General features: G+C 33.1%; 4 protein-coding genes across 5 annotated transcripts in view; 2 read left to right on the top strand and 2 right to left on the bottom strand.

Moving 5' to 3' along the window:
* The window catches only part of mad1l1 (mitotic arrest deficient 1 like 1), a 73,032-nt gene extending 72,811 nt beyond the window's left edge, over window positions 1–221 (bottom strand). Inside the window, exon 1 of the mRNA XM_051113590.1 lies at window positions 86–221. The gene's annotated coding sequence lies outside the window, so the exon portion shown is untranslated. The remainder of the gene's footprint in view (window positions 1–85) is intronic.
* On the top strand, window positions 194–3,812 carry pmm2 (phosphomannomutase 2). The gene is made up of 8 exons (XM_051113868.1): window positions 194–405; window positions 1,738–1,849; window positions 1,952–2,028; window positions 2,132–2,223; window positions 2,797–2,896; window positions 2,990–3,065; window positions 3,172–3,287; window positions 3,388–3,812. Exons 1-8 carry the CDS (start codon window positions 331–333, stop codon window positions 3,490–3,492), a joined length of 753 nt encoding a protein of 250 aa, XP_050969825.1. The 5' UTR covers window positions 194–330; the 3' UTR covers window positions 3,493–3,812.
* Window positions 3,813–4,358: 546 nt separating this feature from the next.
* On the bottom strand, window positions 4,359–10,514 carry ints15 (integrator complex subunit 15). Of its 2 annotated transcripts, none has more exons than XM_051113830.1 (8): window positions 10,372–10,514; window positions 9,331–9,547; window positions 8,939–9,160; window positions 7,510–7,675; window positions 6,934–7,235; window positions 6,645–6,846; window positions 6,512–6,551; window positions 4,359–5,408 (listed from the first exon to the last, which is right to left on the bottom strand). In XM_051113830.1, the coding sequence occupies exons 2-8, from the start codon at window positions 9,526–9,528 to the stop codon at window positions 5,111–5,113; spliced, it is 1,428 nt and encodes a 475-aa protein (XP_050969787.1). In that variant the 5' UTR covers window positions 9,529–9,547; window positions 10,372–10,514; the 3' UTR covers window positions 4,359–5,110. The 2 variants fall into 2 exon arrangements, with proteins under 2 accessions (XP_050969787.1, XP_050969779.1); XM_051113822.1 differs by having other exon boundaries at window positions 9,331–9,577; window positions 10,372–10,493.
* A 1,743-nt stretch (window positions 10,515–12,257) lies between these two features.
* rgs11 (regulator of G protein signaling 11) lies at window positions 12,258–27,494 on the top strand. Its single transcript, XM_051113844.1, has 17 exons — window positions 12,258–12,368; window positions 12,898–12,994; window positions 14,149–14,199; window positions 15,104–15,210; window positions 16,356–16,407; window positions 16,537–16,595; window positions 16,704–16,780; window positions 17,748–17,829; window positions 20,723–20,788; window positions 21,125–21,148; window positions 22,195–22,256; window positions 22,411–22,524; window positions 22,631–22,746; window positions 25,140–25,227; window positions 26,268–26,406; window positions 26,876–26,958; window positions 27,036–27,494. The coding sequence occupies exons 1-17, from the start codon at window positions 12,306–12,308 to the stop codon at window positions 27,169–27,171; spliced, it is 1,416 nt and encodes a 471-aa protein (XP_050969801.1). The 5' UTR covers window positions 12,258–12,305; the 3' UTR covers window positions 27,172–27,494.
* Window positions 27,495–27,932: the final 438 nt, after the last annotated feature.

Here is a 27,932-nt window from a genome sequence, read left to right as displayed (position 1 = left end):
AAGCATACATCGGAATTTGAATTGGTCGCACCAACACAACACGCACTAAAAATCAAGTACACCCATGCTGGAAAATACAACTTACTTTGTTTATTGAACTACTGAATAAAAACAGTAACACACAAGCACTAGTGTTGTTTTTCCGATTGGTTCCTGAGCACGTGGAGGACGTTCACTCTGACGCGCAGCTCAGACGCACCAACACGGAAGATGTGACGTTGCACTGCTGAATGGATGAACTGAAACTCTTATTCTGGAGGACTGACATTGAGTCTTTATAAAACTTTCTACGGATCGTACAGTAATTTAAAAGAGTTAGTAAATTTGACAATGGCCGGTTCTAGCGTGGACGCGACAACGTTGTGCCTGTTTGATGTGGACGGGACTTTAACCGCAGCTCGCCAGGTGAGTGAAATATAAAGCGGAATGCCTTAGATAGTCTTGTTAATATGAAGTACGAGATATTAAACCACAAGCCAATGATAATTGATTAATAATAATTTACTTTGACAACTGCTTTTAAAAACGAGAGTGAGGCGGGGTGACGGAAGTAAATAAATGACACTGAATGATGATGTGTATACGCATCTTATGATCGTATTGCAGTAATCGGATGGATACCTGACTGTAAATGTGTTTTTATAAATTCAAATATGTACTGTAAATGCATTCTGAATGATATTCATGGCTGTCTATTAAAGATACCTTTCATTCTCTATGTACCACAGGCTATTAAGCTTGTGGGGTAAATATAGGTTTTAGTGAAGTATAGTTATGGACTGACCTTTTAAACACATCCTGGTGAATAACACATTTTACAGTACAACATAATTTAGATCTGTAGTAGTAGATAAGTAACTTTTTGACTTCAAGGGCCCCCATTTTCCATAACAGGATTAAAACACTCAATGACTTTTCTGGTTTTTCTTGATTTACTGGTTAAGAATTATAGTTTTAAAAATATTTTTATACATGATGCCTGCCTGATAATGCTTGGTATAACTAAAACATGTATATTTATTATAAAATGCGCTAAGATTTAATTTTCACGTTAAATTTTTAGAAATGTAAAATCACACGTTTAAAATTAGACTACCATATGTGCAGTTTCTTCAAGATGGTGAAAACGAAATATGATTAATTTAAATAATAATATATGGCTTATTTTTTTGCTTTTTCAAGTCATTTTGACACCCCCTTGGAAGTACTAAGGCCTCCTGACTTAAATGACATGAAATAAAAGATTAGTTGTCAGACTTTTCACTCCAGTAAATATTTTCTTAGGCTACTGACTTTTTAAAAAGTCAATTTTTCTATAGACAAACCTTAAATAGTTGCTACAGAAAAGCAAAAGCAAAAAAAAAAAAAAACATGGACCCCACAGCAAGGGATGTTGTTACACTATTGAGTTAGTTGACACAATGGGTAGCTATTCTTTATTGACACTGTTTCGAAAAGAATAGTTTTAATATTACTTTATACGTCTTTAATATTTTTTGGACATATGAAATACTATGTACACGAAACAAACAAACCAGCAAAAAATCTTATCCACAACATATCTATATTTAAAATGTTTAATAGACTAATGCATGTTCAACTAATTGAACTGACAAAAGAATTATGAAGCACAAAGCAGTTCATGAAACCGCAATATACATATTACGTAAGTAAAGAAGTTGCATTTTATAATTCTGAGCTTGAAGTAGTTACCACTGTGTATGTTTTTGTTTTTAGAAAGCAACTCCTGACATGCATCAGTTCTTGAGTGAACTGAGAAAGCGAGTGAGAGTCGGGGTGGTCGGAGGATCAGACCTGGACAAAATTAAAGAACAGTTGGGTGATGATGGTGCGTATAACAATTATAAAAATCAGTTTAAATACATGCACAAAAACATTCAGTGTACTTGTAGTGTTCATGAGTGCCTAAAATGTTTTATATCCTTTACAGTGATTGATAGAGTGGATTATGTGTTTGCTGAGAACGGTTTGGTAGCATACAGGTTTGGGCAGCTGCACTCTATACAGGTCATTTTAATGATCAGTTTGCTATTAAATAAGCTCACAAAATAATGCTTTTTATGGTTGCTTTTTAATTTTAATAGTTTTTAATTTATTTTTATTTTATCAGAATATTCAGGCATATTTGGGAGAAGAGGTTTTACAGGATTTCATCAATTTCTGCCTCAACTATCTTTCAAAGATAAAACTGCCCAAGAAAAGGTAAGGATATCACAACCTGACATTTGTAGTTGCTTGGGAAACTTTTTTTTTACTGCTTTACTTTAAAGAATATTATAGTTTATTTTAAATTTCTTTTAGAAAATATTTTATGCTAGTAAAGGATTCAGACAGTTAGGAAGTTTGGGGTCAGTGAGAATTTAAAAAAAAAGCCATAAGATAATGTCATAAAATTTCTTTTTATGAAATCTAATAATGCTGTTCTTTCTTTCAACCCTAAAAAAAACCCAAATATTAATATATATTAATATAATGTTTAAAAAAATCATTAAAGCATATCAGCATATTTGATTTCTGAAGGATCATTGAAGACTGTAATAATGTAATAATGCTGAAAATTCAGCTTTGACATCACAGGAATAAATTTCATTTTAAAATTTATTAAAAAGAAAAAAAAATTAAAAGTGTAATAATGTTTCACAATGTTACCATTTTTACTATATTTTTTATCAAATAAATACAAACCCTTACCAACCCCAAACTTTTGAATATGCATATATGCATCATCTTTTTTCTTGCAACCATAATACTTATGTTATTTTTACTTCATCTCAGAGGCACATTTATTGAATTCCGTAACGGAATGCTGAATGTCTCTCCGATTGGTCGAAGCTGCAGCCAAGAGGAAAGAATTGAATTCTTTGAACTTGATAAGGTCATTTTTTATGTATTTATCAACACATGCCATTGTCTTTTCAAAGGATGTCATTAAACGTTGATTTACTTTTTTAATGTTCTTACTATGCAGAAGGAGAAAATCAGAGAAAAGTTTGTCTCCATTTTAAGAGAAGAGTTTGCTGGGAAAGGACTGGCTTTTTCCATTGGTTCGTAACTTTTTATGTACAGTGGTTGTCTACTCAATAATATGTTTGTGTAGTCTACATGAAAAGTATATACATAATATATTCATATGTATGTTTTTTTCTGCAGGTGGGCAGATCAGCTTTGACGTGTTTCCAGAAGGCTGGGATAAGCGCTATTGTCTGGGAATTGTAGAGAAAGACTCGTACCAGCACATTCATTTCTTTGGAGACAAAACAATGCCTGTGAGTAGTAACACACGTGACATGTGCTATTGCAGTAAGTCTCAGACTTGCTTAAATTAAGCTGTTCTGTGATGTTTTTTTTTTTTTTTTCTTCAAACAGGGTGGAAATGATTATGAAATATTTGTAGACCCCAGAACAGTCGGTCATGAGGTCAAGTCACCTGAAGACACACAGAGGATCTGCAAGGAGCTCTTCTTCAAGTAATAACCTCGGCTTTCCTGAATGAAGACCACAAACTCCATGAACTGTGAAATTATGAATAGAAGTCTCACTTGACATGTAAACACCATTACCGTCTTTGTGTAATTCAATCATTGTACCTCATGACAGGTACTGTTAAACCTGCACATTCAGTACATGTGTATGTGTTCATTAATCATTATGTAAACATTATTTTCAGGTTTAAGGAACTGACTGGTGCTAGCATTATGTCTGAACTTCTGTGCCTTAAATCATGTCAATACTGGAAATATACACTATAAACTGTTATTTTGTTATGAAACACTTTCAAATGAAAAGACAAATGGCATTCAGCTATTACAGGATGGGATTCATAAAATGTTACTGTACATGTTAAGACTGATTTTTTTTTTAACTGTGGTAAAGGTGATTGATAAAAACAGGTGTGGGCTGGACCAACTAAAATAAATGGTAAAGATACAACAATTTAGGTCATAAGTACATTTTAAAAAGACATCCGGACAAAGGTCTTTATTAACTTAGAATTTATCCTATTTTGCTCAAATTCAATTGATTTAATAGTTCATTTCCTGACAACAAAACGAATAGTTCTTGGCTGGTAGTGTTAATTTACCTGCTTAAGTAAAATTAGTAAATGCAAACACTATATAACAAGGTAATAAGGTAACACTTACACAATACGGTGTCATTTGTGTATTAACTAACATGAAAGAACAATGAACTACATTTATTATACTATTATATATTATTTATTATATGTTTGTTCATGTTAGTTTACACTGCATTAACTAATGCTAACAAACACAACTTGTGATTTTATCAATGCATTAGTTCTAAGATTAATAAATACTGTAGAAGTATTGTTCATTGTTAGTTCATGTTAACTAATGAACCTTATTGTAGAGTGTTACCAAAACTAAATTCTGATTGGATTTGATATTGGTGCACTGTGCCAGTTTATTCTTATTGCACATGTATGACTTCAAAATAATTCATAAGGAAATGTACTGCACATATTCTGGGCTAAACACATAAAATGTGTAAAAACGTAATAAAGAGGTTCTTATTTTTATTAGCAACACATTTGAAAAAATAAAATTGCAATTCTCAATGTTTGTCATAACCTACTCACAAGCACATTTTAGATTAACGAATAAAGGTATTTACTAAACTGATATTTTCTGTTGTTTTTGATGTTACTAATTGCTTTTTGAAACCAAAACATGAAAATATTCAGTTGGAAAATATCACATATTTGAAGAATTTTAAGTATAAAAAGTGATTTGCTACTTAAACTGTCTATTAAATAACCACAAATGTTGCTTTTCCAAAAATATATTTCATGGTTTGTACAATATTATTGTTTAAAAGGTATGACTGCATTTTTACCTGAAACAACACTTAATCTATACAAGCTTTTTTAAAGTCCATATCAAACCTAAAATTATACAATGCATATCCCAGTTTCTCATACACAAGACCATATTGCCTGACCAAGCCAAACATGTGACTACAAGTTCAAACCAAACGTTTCGAAGATCATCTAATATAAAATATAACAAAAACAGTTTGTTCTCATCCCAATAGGAAGCTGAGTAGTCCAAAAGTCCTGTATTGCTGGTTAACGAATGGGCCGGTACGGAAAGGCCATGGCAGCAGGATGGAAGGCGTGTGGAGAGATAGAAGGGTGTGCGGCGTGGGCCGTTAGCGGGCGATGTGGGGAGAGCGCTGGGTGTGTGGGGTGCGGTGACAGTACAGGGTGTGGGCTATGTGGAGAGGGGAGGGCGGACTGGTGCGGGCTGTGGGGAGAAAGAGCGGAGGGCCGACCCGGGTGGATGTGTGGGTACATGTTGGGCTGGAACGGTCCGCTGTGAGGTGGAGGCTGCACTACAGGACCGGACATCACAAGCTGTAACAAACTGCAACACAAAACTGTTACTACACAATGCTCACAATTTCACAAAAATAGAAGAACGTGATTGACTGATGAGTGTTCTAAACGGTTGGTATATATATATATATATACACACACACACACACACATATATATATATATATATACACACATATATATATATATATGTGTGTGTGTGTGTATACATACACCCCAGGTGTTTTTTTTTTTTTTTGTTGTTGTTGTTTGTTTTTGAGAAAGACAAACTAATACTTTCAAATAAATATTATTCAGCACCATCATTTCAATTGTGATAATAAGAAATGTTAACGAAATAAATGATAATGATTATAATTTAAGAACTAAATAAATTATATAAATTCTAATAATACATTTTCAAATATAGAGCTCATTTTAAAATATGTTAAAATAGAAAATGTTATATTTATATATAAAAATAAATTTATATAAAATTATTATCGACAGTTATTTTTATCTAACCATATATAATTTATATATAACTATATATATAAAATAATTTGTATATATATACACACATACATAATACAATATATAGTTCATTTTAAAATAGAAATTTTTATATTTATATAAAAAATATATATTTTTATATAGAAATATTAGCAACCAGTTATTTTTTATTACATTATATTAGAAATTGCTCACATATATACACACACACACACACACACACACACACACATATATATATATATATATATATACACATATATATGTGTATATATATATATATATATATGCATAATAAAATATAAATATAGTTAGTTTTAAAATAGAAATAAATAATTAAATAAATAAAATAAAAAAATATAATTTTTTTTTTATAGAGAAATATTAGCAACCAGTTATTTTTTTAAATAAATTTTCAAATATGAGTTTTTTTTTTATACATACATATAACATCCATACATATAACAAAAGGCACTCATTTACTTTAATATTTAAGTTCAAATTCAGGAATGTAAATCAACCAAGCAGGCCCATGCTAATTTCAAAATGGTCACAACATCAATGGTCACAAATCATTTAATATTTTAATATTCAAATCTGCATGATAAGGTTTCACATTCCACATTATCAGTTACTCACTTGTTGTGGGGAAGTCTGGAGCACAAAGTCCGTAGGTCCTCTAAGGAATACATGACAGGAAATTATATTACTGAAATGCTGTTCTTTTCAGATCAAAACCTAAAGAGGCCATTATGAAGTAATCATCACTCACCTCTGGTACACAGAAGAGCTCCTGTTGCCATGGCGACCTGTAGAGCTTGCGCCAGCCTATCCAGTGCCAGCTGGATATGATTGGCAGCAGGGAGGGGCATGAGCTTCTCGCACAGACGGCTGACTTCCTCTACCAGCGCGGCAACAGACTCCACAGGAAGCACGGCTAGCCGACCAATCAAATTCTGTTCTGTCAGGTGGACCTGCAAAAATTAAAAGAAAAACACATTATATATTCTAATGCTCAACGGACTCCTTAAAGCCTCACAAAGTTGCAAGAAATACAACACCTGCAGCATGAGAAAGACTTGAAGAACACTCAGGTGCAGTTTAGAGTACAGCTCTTCATATGCTGTTCCTTTTTCACTTTCTCCATGGCCATTGGTCAAAGCTAACTTCCGGCTTCTCTGATAAGCTAATGGGGCTTTCACACACCAACGGAGCAGACCCAAGAGGGGCGTGATCTCAAGGCAACCTAACGGCAGGCTGGAATTGAGGGGTGTGTTGATGAAGGTGAGGAGCAGCAGTCTGGGATCTTCTGTGATCCAACCAACCAGCATCTCCAAGAGTGCAGGGGGCGGAGTCAACTCATCTACAAGCGACGATATCAAATATATTGTATATATAATTTAGAATTCATTTATATTTTTAATTTATATTATAAACAAATTTTTTTATTTACATTTTTTTCAATATAAAGAACTTTTATTATTAACTAATAATATTAATATTAAAACATAAACTATAATTATAACAGTGAATTATTATAATTTAATACTATGATAATATTTTTTACATTTAATATTTTATAATATGCAATTTAAAATTGATCATATTATATTGCTTTTTAAAAAGAAACTTTGTACCTGAGGAAAAGTCATAGAGAGCCGTTACTGCAGTGATGAGCTGACAGCAAAAGCGAGGACTGGCTGAACAGATGTTTTGCAGGGTAGAGATTGCACATGGCACCAGTGTGCAGTAATCATCCATCAGCACCTGAGCCAAACGTACACACCATGCAGAGTGTGTGCGCTACAAAATAAATAAATAAATAAATAAATAAAAATAAACACACACAACATAAGAGTTAACAAAGCTTTCAAGTCACATTTTACTCCAAAACCCGGAAAATAAGAAACTGTGTTTTGTAAAGAAAATAGTCAAAATATTTTTTAAATAAAGTTATTTATTTTATTAGGCATTGAGAGATTATCATTATTATTATTATGCATTTTTCTTAGCAATTTCAAGTATTCTCTGTGGTGATTGTCATATTTTTAAATCCAAATTAATATTTGAAAATATTGTTACTCAAATATTTTTTTCAATGAGCGTATTAAATATTAGCAGAGATATTAGTGACAGTACAAGTACTACTACTATGTAAAAAAACATATTCAATTTAAATAATATTTTAAAGTATTAATAAACATTTGCATTACTGAGATGAAAATTTACAGGATTTAAAGTTAGTTAAAAATTGTTATTGTCAATTAAAACTACGATTATTAAAAATTGTTAACTGAAATTAAACTGAAAAATAATAAATGAAAAATTAAAAAAAAATTAAAAAAAGTTTAAGTACTAAAACTGAAAACAAAATTTATAAAAGAAAAACAGAAACATTTTTAAAAAAACTACTTAAACCTAAACTAAAATTTAAATGAAAACAAAAATGAAAACAAACAAAAAAAATCTGTGATTAATTACTCACACTCATGTCGTTTCAAACCTGTAAGACCTTCGTTCATCTCCAGAACACAAATAAAGACATTTTTCATGAAATCCGGGAGCTTACTGACATGCAACTGACACGTTCAAGACCCCAAAATGTTGTAGGGACATCAATAAAATAGTTAATGTGACATCAATGGTCCAGCTGTAATGTTATGAAACTACCAGAATACTTTTTGACTTTATTTAACAATTTCTTCTCTTCTGTGTCAGTCACAAGAGTACCACGATGCATGCATGTGCATTCCTCCTTGTTTTCTTTTTGCACAAAAACTATTCTAGCAACTACCTTTCTGGGCATTGAACGTGTCAGCTGCGTTGCTGTCTATGCAGGGTCAGAAAGCCTTTGGATTTCATGAAAAATATCTTAATTTGTGTTCCGAAGACGAACGAAGGTCTTATGGGTTTGGAACGACATGAGGGTGAGTAATTAATGACAGAACTGTCATTTTTGGGTAAACTTTCCCTTTAATATCCTTTAGAGAAACTATAAATTAAGATTAAATCAATGAACTCTGAAAAATGACACAAAATTAAAGCAAACGCTCTAATATCACACACCTGTAGCCAGGTGGCTGCACACTCTAGTATGGGCACCCGACACACAGCGATCGCCATAGAAACTAGCTTCCCAAGCATGGCCATGCGGCTCTCATCAGCCTTGTTGCCTTGGAGACTGAAGAGGGCGGAGAAAATGATCTGTCTGATTGCGTCCTTGCTCTGTTCCTGGAAATAACTGCACATGATCTCCAGCAGCTGCAATTCTTGAACGCAGCTCATCCTCTGAGTCAAACACAACACACAGGTCAGCATATTAGAATGATTTCTGAAGGATCATGTGACACTGAAGACTGAAGTAATGATGCTGAAAATTCAGCTTCGCAAGAATAAATAACATTTTAAAACACTTTACAATAGAAAACAATTTTATACTTCATACTCCAGTTCCTCACCTTAGGCTGGATGTTCCTGTCTTTAGGGACGTGAAAGATGAACTCCTCCACCAGCTCCACCGTGCTCTTCTCTAGTCCAGGCGTGGGGCCGGTGGAGCTCTGCAGAGCGCTGCCCAGTGAGATGTCAAGATGATACAGAACCTCTTTAGCTGCGCTCAGCGGATCACGCCGCAGCAATGCGTGCCGAATATCACTCATCTCTGCTGTGGAGGGGAAACTACAACATCAAATAGAAGCATCAGCCAAACTGTGAAAAAGAGAAATATGAAAGACATTCAAGCCATTAATATAAGAGAAACCAAAACATATCATTTGCATGCATTATTTTTAGACATGCATCACGATAAAACCATGTTTTTGGAAATGGAACATGATAATACCATGATTTCTGGACATGCATCATGATAAAACCATGTTTTTGGACATGGAACATGATAATACCATGATTTCTGGACATGCATCATGTTAATACCATGTTTTTGGACATGGAACATGATAATACCATGATTTCTGGACATGCATCATGATAAAACCATGTTTTTGGAAATGGAACATGATAATAGCATGATTTCTGGACATGCATCATGATCATACCATGTTTTTTTTGGCATGCATTAGGGTAATACCACAGATCCTTGCTATTTAGCATGTTTTAGAGGTAATACTAGAGTATACCACGGTATATTTATTTTTTCTGGTGTTTATAGCGTTTATTCCGTCTTCTCACAGTACCACCTTGTACTATCACTGTACTGACACCACATTTTATGTTATTGTAAGGCGTGTCACACCCAAAATAGCGGAAAAGAGAATTTGTATTCAACTGAATGGATTGTATTAAAATATCTCTTACGAAATTGTGAGTGGGTTAATCGAAAACTGTCACAAATAACCAACCAAAAGCGATTATTGTCTATGGTGACACACATTGTCTAAAGCGATGCAGTTACACAGCGCGATTGCTGCATTACCGGTTTCTTTAAATGTTAAATGTTTCCTCGGTTCACACTAAATACATATGTATACTTACGACAGCCTTACCTGGGTTAATAATTAGACTCGTTACATTAGTTTCTCTCAATTTGCAAATGTGTATCGCCCATAATAACTGACAATATGAAAGTTGCTCATCACAAAATATCTACGGAAACCCGTACAGGACATTGTAGATTCGGTTGGGTAAAGAAAGGCGCGACGGATCAGCGCCTCCTGCGTACTGGAGATGCTGTACAATTAAAAAAAAGTGCATCAAAGTTGTCCTAAGACAAGAACAGGTATTGTTTTGGTTTTAGGACAAGTTTGATGAAAGGTTTTGATTCACTTCAAATGCCGACTACTGTAAAAAGCGCTAGACTCATTTGTTTCCAAAAGCAACTTGCTTGGATAGTTTATTATTTAATTCAGTGACATTTAGACATTTTAATTGCAATTTTTGAGGCATGATATACACTACCAGTCAAAAGATTTTTCATGTTTTTTAAAGACGTCTCTTCTGCTCAAGAAGCCTGCATTTATTTGATCCAAAATACAGCAAAATCAGTAAAATTTTAAAATATTTTCACTATTTAAAAATAACTGTTTTCTATTTTAATATATTTTAAAATGTAATTTATTTCAAAGAATTTTTAGCATCGTTACTCCAGTCACATGATCCTCCAGAAATCATTCTATTCTAATATTCTGATTTGCTACATTTTTTATTATTTTATTATTATATTAAAACAGCTGAGTAGATTTTTTTTCAGGTTTCTTTAATGAATAGAAAGTTCAGAAGAACAGCATTTATCTGAAGTAGACAATCCTTTGTAACATTATAAATGTCTTTATCATCACTTTTGATAAATTTAAAGCATCCTTGCTAAATAAAAGTATTAATTTCTAATTTCTTTCCAAAAAAAAAAAAAAAAAAAAAAATCTGACTCCAAGCTCAACTGTTTTAAAGTCAAGTCACTTTTATTTATATAGTGCTTTTAACAAGATTGTGTCAAAGCAGCTTTACAGTATTAAAAAAGAAAAATAGTGTCAATAACACAAAATATTGATGATGATAATAATAAGAAATGTTTCTTTGACAGCAAATCAGCATATTATAATGATTTCTGAAGGATCATGTGACACTGAAGACTGCAGTAAACTATGCTGAAAAGTTAGCTTTGATCACAGGAATAAACTATATTTTAAAATATATTCAAACAGAAAGCAGTTATTTTAAATAGTACAAATATTTTACAATATTACTGCTTTTGCTGTATTTTGGATTTTAAAAAATGCCGGTTTAGTGAGCAGAAGAGAATTCTTTTAAAAAAAATATTAAAAGACTGTTCAAAAACATTTGCCCGGTAGTGCATTTGAAAATGAACTGAAAATTGAACAGCTTAATATTTAGCTACCTCCTTTCATTACTTTATTATTTTAAAATATATTTTAGTTTCAGTTTGTCATTTTATTAGTGTTTTAAATGGCTACATCGTTTTTATTAATTTTGTTTCTGCTTTAGTTTTGTTTATTTTAGCACCAGGTCAGCACCAGGTAGCATCAGGTTAAATTAAATGAAAATGAGAAATTTAAAAAAAAAAAAAAAAAAAAAATCCTTTATTTATTTATTTGTTTGTTGCCATTTTTTATTTTAAGTTGAGAATTATTTTATCTTATGTAACGAGAGAGAGTATATTCTGCTGTATATTCATATATTAAGCAATATATATATATATATATATATATATAAGCAATTTTCCTTTTACATTGAAATAAATAAATAAATAATTTTTTTAAGGTTCTACAATTATCAATTTGAATCAATCACCACTGGGAGGCGCTATTTTACACCTAATTATGGCAGATGTGGTGATGTCGGATGAAGCACCACCCCATCGCCTCTCTGACGGGACAGCAGACTCTCCAGCATCAGTATAAGCCTCATCCAGCCCTCTTCAACTTCACATCCAGAGCTCACAAGCCGACGAACAGCTGCCAACATGACCATCAACACACTCAGTCAGGATGGAGTGCAGCGACAGCAAATGCCCTGTTTGACTAAGGTAAGACCCTAAAATGTTCATGTATGTGCTTTAGTACTGTCATTTTTGCAAATGAGCCAGAGCTTCATAATGCTGCAGTTGTTGCTTATAAAACACAGTATAGTAACTTTTCCGTACATTATTTAAAATGTGTCCTAAAAGACGAAACTTTTCTTTGCAGAAATTGTTACACATGAGTTTGCATAGCTGTGTTTTTGCATTATATAACTGATTTATATAACAGGAGTTTTTTAAAAATAAATAAACCAACAAATTATCCCATTCCTCTGTTATGTTTATGGAATTGATGCTTTTGCTGTTTTTTTTTTTTTTAATTACATCACTTAAATCAGTCAAGTTCATTTTTAATCAGGGGTGCATCCTGTTGTTGTTGTTGTTTTTTATTCAAAATTAAGGTTTTTATTTATGTGTTTATTTTTCATCTTGCAGTTTCAAACATGTTAGCTTTTGTGCCGTTTACAAATAGTGTGGTGTGATAAATTAATTTTTAAAAGCAGGCTACAAGCATTTCATCTGTGTCTGCATACAGATGGAGCGCATGATCATATCCATGCAGGACCCTGATATGGGCATCAAGTTGCGCAACCAGCGTCTCCTTATTACGGTTATACCACATGCAATGACTGGTGAGTCTCTCTCTCGCTCTCTCTCTCTCTCTCTCTCTCTCTATGGTTGCATCAAACTTCAAGCTTTACTCACTCTCTCTTGATAATCCCAAATGGACATGACTGTTCCGCGTATTTTCCAGTCTCTGACATGTTATGGCACGATTAGAGATGCAGCTGAAGCACAACTATAATAGTTTCCCATTATTAATGTGGAAATAGTGTGCATTTAACAGCAAAGTATCCATGCATCTCAGAAAGTCTCGAGTGCGCATGAGGACAGTGAATCAATAGAAGCTTGCGCAGTGAAATTAGACTCCTGTGTGTACTTTCAGTCTCTGTGCTCATTTTTCTAGCTATTAATTAGTCTAACAGTGCATGTTTTGCGCCTGCACTTGTCTCTCAGAGGACACTGGCTACGTGTGAATGAACAAATTACTTTCTTCAGCGAATTAAAGATAAATGCAAGTCAAAGTCACTTAAAGGAATAATTCACTCAAAAATGAAAATTTGCTGAAAATGTACTCACCCTCAGGCCATGCTCACCAATGCATCCACTGCAGTGAATGGGTGCCGTCAAAATGAGAGTCAAAAAAGCTGATATTAACATAAAATAATTCACATTACTTCAGTCCACCAATTAACATTTTGTGAAACAAAAAGTTGCATGTTTGTAATAAACAAATTCATTATTAAGATGTTTTAACTTCAAACCTTTCTTTCCAGCTAAAATACAAGTCCACTATTAATATTATTGCTTTCTTCAGTGAAAAGAACTTGTCTCATCTAAATCAGGAGAGAAATATACACAGATTATATGCACAAAATAGCCCCAAACAGTTCTAAACAAATATGTTGGTGGATTTTGAAGTGAGAGGACAACAGGGGATGGACGTTTTCCCTAGGGGAAGTAATATTATTGTAGATTATAACTTAGATTTTAAACCCTGAGGTTAAAAGGCCTTGATGATGGAATTGTTTCTTACAAACATGCAACTTTTCACTTTACAAAACATTAATGCATGGACTGGAGACATGTGGATTACTTGTGAAATTAAAGTCTCATTCTGACGGCATCCATTCACTGCAGAGGATCCATTGGTGAGCAGGTGATGTAATGCTTTTTCAGATACTGTGTGATTATGTTGACAGTAATATTCTTTGATTTTATACAGGTATAGACATTGTTGAATGGCTGATTAAGAAGTTTTCTATCTCTGATGAAGGTAGGACGTTATTATAGCTTATAAAACAACTATATTTTGATCCTTTGTCATTGATCTATAGCATTGGACTTAATTTGAAAAAAAAAAAGAATGCTCAAGTTGCTTTGTAGCTTGCATGTCAGAGCCCGGGTGTGTAATCATTTCCATGCTATCTGCTGTGGTGTATTTCTTTGAGTTTTCCAGTCACCTGTGTGTGGTTTGTAGAAAATGTTCTCCAGAGACAACATTATTCTCCATGTGACATCCTGAGGGACTTCTGAACATACACACATGAGCACACAAGGGGGGTTAAATTGCATATTAAAGTTGCTTTAAATTAAAGTCAGATTTTATGTAATGTAAGCTGAGTTGTGTGCAAGATTTTTAATAATAAATGCACAAATTTCACACTCTCAGAAAACAGGCTGTGTGGTTCAGAAAGGGCTAATAAACAAGTAATGCAGCTCACAGCTGTGTCTGGAATAAACAAGACTCCAGAGAGTTCTGTGAGATCTGTGCACTGCAATGAGGGAACACCTTGTGTAGGCAACCACTAGATTAAAATGTATGTATTCTTAAATCATCTACTACAATTTTAGTTAAAGGGATAGTGCACCCAAAAATGAAAGTTTGACATTATTTTCTCACCCTCGTGTCCTTCCAAACCCGTATGAGTTTATTTATTTTGGTAACCAAACTGTTGACGGTACCCACTGACTTCCATAGTATGGAAAAAAAAATACTAGGGAAGTAAATGGCTACCTTTAACTATTTGGTTACCAACATTTTTCAAAATATCTTCTTTTGTGCTCAACATAACATAAATAAAACAAAGATTAATGGATGTATGTTGTATGATGTATGAAAAATACGATTTCAGGGGTGTATATTATGTATATGAATATATTTTTCTGATTTTTTTTAGAGGCATTGCACATTGGACAACTCTTTGTAAAGTATGGATACATTTACCCTTTAAAAGAGCCCAGAAACCTTATTCTGAAAGCTGACGATTCACCATATCGCTTTCAGGTATTTATATACAGTGGCATGCGAAAGTTTGGGAACCCCGTGCAGAATATGTGATAAATTTAACAAAATAAGAGAAATCATACAAAATGCATGTTATTTATTATGTAGTACTGTCCTGTGTAAGATATTTTACATAAAATATGTTTACATATAGTCCACAAAACAAAAAAAAATAGCTGAAATTATTAAAATAACCCCCTTTTTTGTTTTGTGGTGGTTGTTCATGAGGGCCTTGTTTGTTCTGAACAGTTTAACTGAGCACTGTTCTTCAGAAAAACCCTCCATGTCTTGCAGATTCTTTGGTTTTTCAGCATCTTTTGCGTATTTGAACACTTTCCAGCAAAGACTGTATGATTTTGAGATCCGTCTTTTCACACTGAGGACAAACACAGCTATTAAAAAAGGTTCAAATACTCCAGAAGGAAACACAATGCATTAAGAGCCAGGGGGTGAAAACTTTTTGAATATGAAGAACAAGGTAAATTGTACTTAATTTATCTTCCAGGAAACATGCAAGAATCTTCTGTTGCTTCCGAAGGGCAGTACTAAATGGGGAAAAAAAGATATTTTAACAAAATAAGAAAAATTTGGACATATTCGTCCTGTTCAAAAGTTTTCACCCCCCGGCTCATAATGCTTTGTTTCCTTCTGGAGTATCAGTAAGCATTTGAACCTTTTTTGATAGTTGTGTTTGAGTCCCTCAGTTGTCCTCAGTGTTAAAAGATGGATCTCAAAATCATACAGTCACTGCTGGAAAGTGTTCAAACCAACCACCACAAAACAAAAAAACAGTCGTAGATCATCCAGGTAACCACACACAGTATTAAGAACCAAGGGTTCCCAAATTTTTGAAGGGGGTTATTTTCAGCTGTTTTTTTTTTTTTTGTCTTGTGGACTATATGTAAACATCTTTTATGTAAAATATTTTTTCAGGTCAGTACTAAATAGAAAATAACATGCATTTTGTATGATCTCTCTTATTTTGTTAAAATTATTCACATTTTCACAGATTCTGCAAGGGGTTCCCAAACCATGCCACTGTATACACACACTTACACAATATTTACATAAAATCGCATGCCGTATCAGCAGTTTCTAAATTTCCATATTCATAATCAGCACATCTGAATTAATCTCTTTATCAGACGCCATATTACTGGATGTCAACACGCTGGCCTGCTTCAGAACTGGACTATGGTGAGATCTAACTTCCCATGGTTCAGAAAAATATGTTGTACCAAACCAAAATACATTTGCATCAAGGAATACAAAAGGAGATTCAGAAGGTACATATATTATTTATGGATTTATTTATTTGTGTTCCAGCAATCTACTTGGCCAAGAAGAATATCCGAAAACAAGGAGAACTAATTGAGTATGAAAAGGTATGTTTGTCAAATGCCAGCCACACCATAGAGAAACAAGACTGTGCAATGCAATCATAAAGCCATGAAGCCATCTGTTGTTCATTTCTCGATCACTGTCTTTGTTAGGAGTGCTATAATGCTTTACATAAACGTATCAACCACACCTGGGACTTTGTTGTGATGCAGGCAAGAGAGCAGCTCAGGTAACTATCCTTTTCCATTACTAAACACACACACACACTTAATGGTTCCTTCAGCTTATTACATTTAGCCCTCCATTGCATGCATTATAAAAGAAAAATATAAAAAAATCATGAAAGCATTTACTAGCACAAAATGGACCTCATTACTTAAAAAATAATTTTTAAATAATTATAAATCATATAAAACATGAAATAAATAATGCTGACAATACCACTAATAGGTAAAAGGATAAAATATATATATATATATTTTTTTTTTTCTAAATATTTAAATGCAGTAAAAAGCATGTATACACTTTTACTAAACAACAAAAAAAACTAATAAATATTTTTATTAACTAAACATTAGCATATGAGATATAAACTTCAATTGTTTACTACTTGAAAGAATCTTCACTTTGATTAACTAAATGAAAGTTTAAACAAAATAAAATATATAAAAAAAATGAAATGTGTTTTATTTAAGCAAGTTGTATAATATTTTTTCATTTTTAGTTTTAACTTGATGTGCTAAAAAATTAAAACAAATAAAATTAAATAAAACTGTATAGACATATTTAAAAAAAAAAAAAACTAATACAATGACAAAAACTCACATTACATTAAATTATTAAATTAAAAAACATTAAATTAAATTAAATTAAACTAAATTAAATTAAGGAGCAAATGGAAAATACAATATAATTAATATAGTACGATAATAATAATACGATAACACAGTATTCTCTGTAGTGGTTACCTCCTCTGTGTTGCACAGTACTTCTTCACGATTTTACCAATTCGTCATAGCATACAAATTATTTATATGGCTCTGAACGTTTTAAACTCAAGTTTTGTGCAGTACTAAATATTAATCATAGTTTTGATGAGTATAAAATAAAATCTGTATTTTTTGAGGGTTGTTGTCTAGACGAGTTTCTTTACATCTTTACATTGGCCTTATTATGTTCATTTTCTTGTGTTAAAGGGCATCAAAACAGCGTCGGAAAGCAGATCGTATAGTGCTGGAGTGTCAGGAACAAGCTTACTGGCTAGTGAACAGACCTCCTGTAAGTACTGCACACTATCCACCCAGTAAACGGTAAAACTGTTTGTACTACAAACCACTGTGTTCATAATTAAGATAATATATTAAGATAATATGATAAGACAGATTGCAATAGCTTTTTTGTACAGCTAAAAATAGCTGGAAGTGGATTGGTGCCGTGCCCGCTCTTACGGGAAAAATAGGTGGATAAACTCACAACACTAACAAAAAACACCATGCCAATACTTACACTATGGCAGTCTTTGAAGTACATAGTATTGCCATCTTTGTCAGTACATGAATTAAAGTAACATCCTGCTTATTTTAGAAAGTATCTCCTGTCAAAAGTCCGGTATAGAAATTCAAAGCATGTCAAATTTATTCAGTGTATGATGCCTAAGCAGCGACAGCATCTGTGCCCATCTGGCACGTGCCTTCATATCTGTATCCAGCTTCTGCTTATGAAATATTCAGGCAGTCAGTTAAAAGCATTGCAAAGTAGAGGAAAAAGGGGGAAGGGGACAGAGCGGGAGGAGAACAGGAGGGCAGACACTGGCAGAAGAAAAGGAGAAATAGAGTGGAACACATTGGTGCATTTAAAACACACTCACACATGAGTTGAAAGGATATGTGCATTGCTTAACATGAGCTTAAATGTCTCAATGGATGAAATAAAAGTAGAGTCAACCAGAAGAGCTGTGTGTGTGTGCGTGCACTGGTATTTCTCTAATGGTTCCATCTTTTGGTTGAGCGCTTAAGAGGATATTCTATTACTAAGTGACTATGTGTGTTTTAGTGTATGTGTGGCTGCTTGTGTATAAGACTGAACACTTGTGTACTGTGTGTGCGTGTGTGTGTGTGTGAGAGAGATACTCTTGCACTCCTGCATGAGGGCATTTTAGCGAGGAATCCAGCTGATGATTTAATCTGGGGTGGATTTAGAGACCATTTCATTCCTTTATTGTCTGTGTGTGTGTGCGTGTGTGTGGTGTTCTGCGTCCGTGAAAATGTTGTAAATCCACCTGCCAGACATTACAGTGATTGGGGTTAGTTTGAAAGCCTGGAGACAAGATTCACTATATTTTCAAATATAAATGGGTCAAAGGCGTTGAAGCGGTCATCAGATGCAAACTTCACTTTTACATGTTATTTGAACATTACATCTCCGATTGAGTGATTGAGGTGTTGTGTTGCTGGATGTAATAATGAACATAGTGGTCGTCCTTTATTCCCGACATCTGAGCCGCTGAAGATGCAGTGGATTATGTTTGTTTGTGAAGGGAATGCGCCTCCCGATCTACATAAATGCATCTATGTTTGCGCAAATCATTCGTGATCCAGCTTCACTTACAGCAGAAGTGAGTATAGGGTTTTTATGAATCTCTGCAATCACCTTTCCTAATAACGTGCTAGTTAGCAAGTTCCGCGGCTAAACACGCTAAATGCGGCTAAAGTAAACAATCTCTCAGAGCAGCAGAGAGAAGAGGGGGCGGGGCGAGCAGAGCTCATTTGCATTTAAAGGAACAATCCCTCAGAATGGGATGATTTTTGCAGAGCTGATTTTGACAAGGTAAAAAGGGTGTTGTTTTACACAACCATTGAGAATTTTTAACCAAAGTATATTATAAACTTTTCATTAAGACCCTAAAGAATCATATCAACTTGTGGAAAATGGGTATCCGATGACCCCTTTAAGATGTCCACATCAAAAGAAATGCACAAAAGTGATTTTATGTTCATAGAAAGCACATTAAATGTAAGTAAAGTGTACTTTTAAGGTTTCAAATAAGCTTTCAGAGAATAAAATATCAAAATTTGATTGAAATAATTGTTACATTGTCATTCAGTGTAACACAATATTTATGTAAAAATTCACACATGCTTTAAAACATGTTTTAAATGAGTAAAAAAATTCTTATTAACAAATGGGCAAAACCTAGGATAGTGGCAAATTTAAAAATGTAGAATTACAACTAATTAGTATTCAGTGTAAAAAGTAATTTGTCTTTTAATATGTCATAAATTGATTTTTGTTGTAAATATGCCTGACAGATTGTTACACTGAATGATATTTTGGTTGTCTTCTGTAAATTAGGGAAAAATGTATTATATTTAATTTTTGCTTAGAAAAACAAAATCTGCATTTAAATTAAACAGAAAACTTTTTAATATATTTTTATTTTTATTTTTAAAAACAACAACAATTTAAACAAACATTTTTTAAATTTCTAATTATTAATTTGAGATGGGAAGAAAATAGAAATGCCAGGGTTGTGTATTTGTTCTCATATTGTAAGAAAACAAAACATCTGAGGTTTGTTCACCACAAATGGTAAAAATGGTAGGCAATAGATTTTATTTTGATTGCTAGTAAATTTAACAAATAATTAACAAAGAAATGACAAGAAGCACATTCATTTAAACATGACATTTTGAAGTAGAAAGACTGAAATAGTATTGTCTTGTAAAACAAAAAAAAGAAGATTTTTTTACAGTGTAGATCGAATTTAGTGTTGCATAGGAAGTCATTTTATTATCATGTAACAAGACTATAAAGGTTTGCATGAAAGCATAACCTCAAAAAAAAGTTTATGAACATTTTATAATATTTTTAATTAAGGAAGTTTATTTGAAATAAAAAAATACTGCTGTTAAAAAAGAAATTTGACAATAATGATTAAGACATTTATGATAACGTATTCTAGGTCTAAGGAAAATATTTTATCGTTTTTTTTCACTTTGTTATACCGATTCATATTTTAGAGTAAAAGCTTTTGTAAAAATATTTAAGCATTTTTTTAAATGATACCAACATGCATCAGAGATCACATTTCTAATAACTTCATGCATGCGTTTGATCATAAACATCTTATTTTGTCATTGATCTGTGTATCTTTTTACGACTGCATTTTCAGCCGGGGACACTGGAGAATATAGATTATGGACCGGAGAGAAGAACCATGAACACACGAGTACAGCTGGTCAGTGAACTGACCACCACAACACAACTAACCACACGCACAACAACACATAATCCACACACATAATATACACAGAGCAAGTTTCAAAACTATATGAACATTCATAGCAGAGTGTTTCATGTTCAAGCATCATCTATAGCTTTTTTCTCTTTATTTCTGTTTTTATCATGCATCCTTGTTCAAGTAAGTAATCTCTAAAAAACTGCCTCATTTCCTGCCATCATTTCATTCCATAGCAAGATCAGAAAGTCCATTGATTTGGTTTAGTTTTAATAGCAACTTTTTTAGGAAGGCTAATAAATTGTGATTATTTTGTCATTGTAAATTTCAGATTAGAATGCTGAATTCTACAAAAAAGAGGTAAGTATTTTGAATGCCAAATGTTTGTCTTATTAATAATGCATTATGTATATACACTGTTAGTCAAAAGTTTTTGAACAGTAAGATTTTCAGTGTTTTTTATAGAAGTCTCTTCTGCTCACCAAGCCTGCATTTATTTGATCCAAACAGCAAAAAGTCAAATTCTGAAATATTTTACTATTTAAAATAACTGTTTTCTATATGAACATATTTTAAAATGTTATTTATTTCTGTGATTTCAGAGCTGAAATTTTAGCATCATTACTCCAGTCACATGATCCTTCAGAAACCATTTTAATATTTTGATTTGCTGCTCCAAAAAAAATATTATTAATATTATGTTGAAAACAGTATTATTTTTCCAGGTTTCTTTAGTGAACAGAAAGTTCAGAAGAACAGCGTTTACCTGAAATAGAAATGTTTTGTAACATTATAAATGTCTTTATCACCTCTTTTGATTAATTTAAAGCATCCTTGCTAAATAAAAGTAATTTCTAAAATTTCTCTCTCAAAAAATAAACTTATACTGACTCCAAGCTTTTAAATGGTATAATGTATAATGTTACAAAAGCTTTCAGATAAATTCTGATCTTTGGATCTTTCAGAGTATCCTAAGAGTATCCTAAAAAAATGTATTGATCTTTTTTAAATATTGATAATAATAAAAAATGTTTCTTGAACAGCAAATCAGCATATTCAAATGATTTCTGGAGGATCATGTGACACTGAAGAATATATATTTAAATAGAAAGCAGTTATTTTAAATAGTAATAATATTTCACAATATTACTGTTTTTGCTGTACTTTGAGTCAAATAAATGCAGGCTTGGTGAGCAGAAGGGATTTCTTTAAAACATTAAAAATTTTACTGTTCAAAAACTTTTGACTGGTAGTGTATATATCTGTAATAATTCTATTTTTTTGTAAAAAGGGTATTTAGCTGACTACAATTATAATTTATTTGTGTAGCACTGTACTGTATACTGTACTGTGAAATATAACCAAATTTACACGCTTGTTTTTGTTTTTATGGTAAACGGCTTTAGATTGAACATAACAGGATAAGCCTGGCAAGGAATCGTGTAAAGTCCTCCATTTGCCTTGAGAGGTACTGAATGTGTGTGTGTGTGTGTGTGTGTGTGTACTCTGTCAAAGTCTCAGCCTCCAGGCTAGAGCTAATGGACTGTCCTCAAAGTATCTTTTAAAAGATACTCTTACCATGACCCTTTGTGAGGACCTTACATGTTTGTGTGTGTGTGCAGTTACGTTAAGTACTGTGAGCAGTACCAGCCCCATGACCCCATAATGCAAGGATGTCTTCCCAGCAACCCCTGGATCACAGATGATATTATGTTTTGGAACATGCACTCTGAAACGTGAGTCACATAAACACATGAATAAAAACTTTTTAAACTCCCAAAGTGTACTAATGTCTGTCTGAAGGTCAGTAATTGCTGTGCAATCTGTGTTTTCCTGAAATAGAGTTGCTGTGCCGACTAAACTGCGCGTGGAGCGCTGGAGCTTCAGCTTCATGGAGCTGCTGAACGACTCAATGGGCAGAAAAGAGTTTCTCACTTATTTAGAAAAAGAATTCAGCGGTACACATACACGCTCCCACACGTTTCATCAAGTCATGAAGTCATTTTGTTGTGTTGGTACCATGATATAGTTATAGCATCAGATGGTAGAAATAGTACATAGATACATATTGTAATAAGTACTTAATAAATATAAACAGATAGTTGGTTTGACCAATATTTTGTGCCAATATTCTACTTAAAGGAGAAGTTCACTTCCAGAGCAAACATTTACAGATAATTTACTCACCCTCTTGTCATCCAAGATGTTCATGTCTTCCCTTCTTTAGTCAATAAGAAATTCTGTTTTTCAGGAACATTTCAGGAATGTTCTCCATCTAGTGGACTTCAATTGTGCCTACGAGTTTGAACTTCCAAAATGTATTTTAAATGCAGCTTCAAAGGAAGAAGGGTCTCATCTAGCAAAACGATTGGTCATTTTCTAAACAAATTGACAGTTTATATACTTTTTAACCTCAAATGCTCATCTTGTCTAGCTCTGCGTGAAGTCTGGTTCATATTCTGGTTCAATACAGTACCATTTTTCATAAAAACATAATTTAAAAAGATAAAGTTGTAGACAGAGATATATTTTTGCTGTGGCCTATAACTCAGAAGTGTGGTCTATTAATACCAGGTGGTAGTTTGTAAAAATGTAGAAAGACTTCAGTGTAATTTCAGTTTGAACTTAAGTTGCACATTGTTACTTTCGACCCTATTGGTTGGGTCAAAAGTAACACAACAATACAAGCTAGATTTTTGTTACTCTTGTTTTTATTAAATATACATGACTATGACCTTGTTAATATGTAACTGCAAACATATTTTGTCCTTAATCTTAATCTTTGCAAAAACGTATTACATTTTCCTTTTAAATTTAAGTTCATCAAATGTGTACAAACTTGAATTGTTTAAATTATTAATTTATTCAACTTATTTTTAAAAAACATTTTTTTAACATTATGAACAATATGAAAATTAAATTAAATTAGCATAATTTAACAGAAGGCCTGTTCATGTTTCCATCCAGTTGTTTGTATGCATAAATTCAAAATGTGCATAAAAACATCTGGAAACACTACAAATTCATAGGTGGAGGTGGAAAAGCTAAAGTATGGCTAAAACCTAAATATGGCTAAGGCAAATGCGATGTAGCAACAGCCCTGAGACTGATGTTCCTGACAGATAGGCTTATGTCCAGAAATGCCCTCTCATGAACATGTGGCTGAATCAAACATTCTGTCTATCTTTCTGACCCTCACTCTTGGCATATTCTTTTGGTATAAAACAACATAAATATTTATAATAAACATTTTCATAAATGATGCAAGACACAAAAAGTCACCAAATTAGCATGCTGCGGGACAAAAGAAACTGTTGTCACTGTAGGGGGACAAAAGTAACAAGTGTTACTTTTGTTCCCAACAGGAAGTCCTGACATTTAAATCCGATTTACTTCTATACAGAAAAACTCTGAAAAGCCAAACTTCAGGATGTATTACAGCACTAAATAACATGTAGATTAATCATTACTGTGACACATGAAACGTGAAACACAACAGCTAATTTGAAAAAATTACCGCTTCCATAATTTACTTATTGTACTCGAAAACTGCTTTTCGGACTTAACCGATCGTTTCGCTTTATCAGACCCTTCTTCTTCAGCTGGGATCGTTTAGAGCCCTTTGAAGCTGCATTTTGGAAGTTCAAACTCATGGGCACCATTATCCACTGTATGGGGAGAATTCCTGAAATGTTTTCCTCAAAAAGCATAATTTCTTTACGGCTGAAGAAAGAAAGACAAGGACATCTTGGATGACAAGGGGGTGAGTACATTATATGTGCATTTTTGTTCTGGAAGTGAACTTCTCCTTTAATCAGTCCAATATTTGGTTTACTAATAAATGGCGCCATCTGGTTGGGCTATATGGAATAACACCCATCAATGCCATCAAACAACTGTGTTCAACAGCAATTTGACTTTTTACATAACATAACATGGAATTAAATCAGTTGTTATATATTGGTCATGCTAAATCAATATCAGCTGGTTTCTAGTACTAAATCTATATTTATAAATAGTATTTACAATAAAGAATACTGGGGAATTTTCCAAAATCATGGTATCACTGTGGTATTTTTGCAGTTTTCTTTTGGTTCGAATCCCTTTTTATATAAACATGTTTTCTTTTAACCCAGTTTTGAGTGTCCCAAAACTGTCGTTCCCTTCTGTACTTTTGGAGCTTTAATAGATTCCATTTTTATCCTGCTGCACACTCTGTATATATGAATAATGTAACAACATTTTCATGTTTCTCTCTCCTCTGTTCTTTTTCTCATCCCTTCCCTCTCATCATCTTCTTTTGTCCCCTTTTCTCTCGTGTTCCCCTTCTTGGTTTCTCTCATGTTATCAGCGGAAAACTTGTGTTTCTGGCAGGCCTGTGAGGACGTTCGTCATGGCGAGACCTCAAAAATTCCAGAGAAAGTGGATGAGGTTTACAAGTATGACCTTGATATTTTATCCATGCAACCATGTTAAAGGGGTCATCGGATGCAAAGTTCACTTTTTAATGTTGTTTGAACATTAATGTGTGTTGGCAGTGTATGTACAAATCTACCCATAATGATAAAAATCCATGCAGTGGTTTTTAATTAATCTGTAAAAATAATATCCCCTTTTTCAGTCCAGTAACTTCCATTGTTTCGATGCCGGAGCAGGGACGTAAGTTAGATTGAGCGATTGAGGTGTTGTGTTGCTGGATGTAATAATGAACATAGTGGTCATCATTTACTTCTGACATCTGAGCCGCTGAAGATGCAGTGGATTACATTTGTTTATGAAGGGAATGTGGCTCCCGATCTACATATATCTATATATACATATACATATATCTATGTTCATATGAATCATTCGTGATCCAGGCTTCACTTACAGCAGAATTGCATATAGGGTTTTTTATGAATCTTTGTGATCACCTTTCCTTATAACGTGGTAGTTAGGAAGTTTAGCAGCTAAACGCGACTGAAGTAAACAGGCTCGTCACTCCACAGAGAGAAGAGAGGGGCGGGGCAAGCAGAGCTCATTTGCATTTAAAGGAACAACCCCTCAGAACGGGATGATTTTTGCAGAGCTGATTTTGACAAGGTAAAAAGGGTGTTGTTTTACACTACCATTGAGAATTTTTAACCAAAGTATATTACAGACTTTTCATTAAGACTCTGAAGAATCATATCAACTTGTGGAAAATGGGCATCCGATGACCCCTTTAAAGACATTTATATGGTTACAAAATATTTATATTTTCAACATGCTGTTCTTTTGAACTTCCATGCATTATGGTTTCCCAAAAATATTAGCTTTGCCATCACAGTAATAAATTCACATATATACTATTTATATTAAATCAGGAAGTATGTACTATATACACTTAATCATTGTGTCATATGAATAAAAGTCTCTCATTACCTTTATTTTGACTCTTATTCATGTCATTTTTTTTTATTGTTGAACTTTGTAACTGATCTCCATTTTAATTTATCAGGCAGTTCCTGGCTCCTGGTGCAAGTCGCTGGGTGAATATTGACAGCAAGACCATGGAAAAGACGCTGGAAGGACTCAAGCGCCCTCATCGTTTTGTCTTGGATGACGCACAAATGCACATTTACTTCCTCATGAAAAAGGTAGCATTCAGCTCTTTGATCAAATGCATTGGCATTCAAAAACTTCGGTAATTTGTATATATATATTTTTTTACTTAAAGCTTTGAAAAAAAATCTCTTTTGCACCCCAAGGCTACATTTATTTAATTAAAAATACAGTAAAAATGGTAATATTGTGAAATGCTATTATAATTGAATATAATTTTGTTATATATAACTGTTCTATTTTAACATACTTTAAAATGTAGTTTATTTCTGTGATGCAAAGCTAAATTTTCAGCATCATTACTCCAGTCTTCAGTGTCTCATAATCCGTCATAAATCATTCTTATATGCTGATTTCCTGCTCAAGAAACATTTCCTATTATTATCAGTGTTGAAAACAGTTGTTCTGCTTAATATTTCTGGAGAAACAGTGATACATTTTATGCCTTTATGATGTGAAATTATGTTAAAAGGATTTGAATATGTCGTTTGTGTTTCTTTGTAGGATTCATACCCTCGTTATCTCAAATCCGAACTCTACAAGAACTTACTAGCCAGAGCCATAGTACCACAGGAGACCAAGAAAAGGTAAAAGTCTAAGACACATAAAACCCATATTGCTCAGAGGAAGAGACATCTTAGTGTTTTTCTGTTTGTACATCCAGTGTTTTCCCGTTCATGCGTCGCCAGCGTCACTCCAGCCCCTCACCTGCCCTCGCCACCCAAATCGGAGAGGATGATGGGAAGGGAAAGAACTCTAACTCTGTCAAAAGCAATTCTGGAACTGCATCCCGGCTTTAAACACACACACATAATTAACAGATTTTTTATTTTGTGCTACCTTATGTTACCTAACAGTTGTAAGTGGAATCTGCATTGCTTCCTGTTGTGCTCTACAAAACAAATGTTTTAGAAACTACAGGCCATAATTAAAAAAAAAAATGCTTTATTTCTCTGTTCACAGTTCTCTATATGATATCTTGTAGAAATACAGCTTTCAGCATTTTAAAGATACAGTACAATTTATGATGTAGCAATAATGCAATCAGACATTAAATATATCAGTCTCACAAACTGTCAGCTGTTCTACAAATGTTTCTTCAGTGTTTTAAATGTAACTTGCTTTTTTCACACATTTGTCATGTTTTTAATGTATTTATTTGATATAAAGATTTTCCTTTCTGCTATAAATGTATTATTGTCACAGTTTATTTACATATATGTGACCCTGGACCACAAAACCACTCATAAGTAGCATGGGTATATTTGTAGCAATAGCCAACAATACACTGAATCGGTCAAAATGATAAATTTTACTTTTGTGCCAAAAAATCATTAGGATATTAATGTTCCATTAAGATATTTTGTAACTTTCCTACTGTAAATATATCAAAACTTGGTTTTTGGTTAGTAATATGCATTGCTAAGAATTTTAGTTGGACAATTTTAAAGGTGATTTTTTCAATACTTAGATTTATTAATTAATTTATTTATTTTTTGCACCCTAAGATTCTGGATTTTCAAATAGTTGTATCTCAGCCAAATATAGCCCTATCCTAACA

Source organism: Labeo rohita, chromosome 1 (assembly GCF_022985175.1).
Source record: "Labeo rohita strain BAU-BD-2019 chromosome 1, IGBB_LRoh.1.0, whole genome shotgun sequence".
In the NCBI taxonomy this organism is placed as follows: Eukaryota; Metazoa; Chordata; class Actinopteri; order Cypriniformes; family Cyprinidae; genus Labeo; species Labeo rohita.
This window is presented reverse-complemented; position numbering and strand designations above follow the sequence as displayed.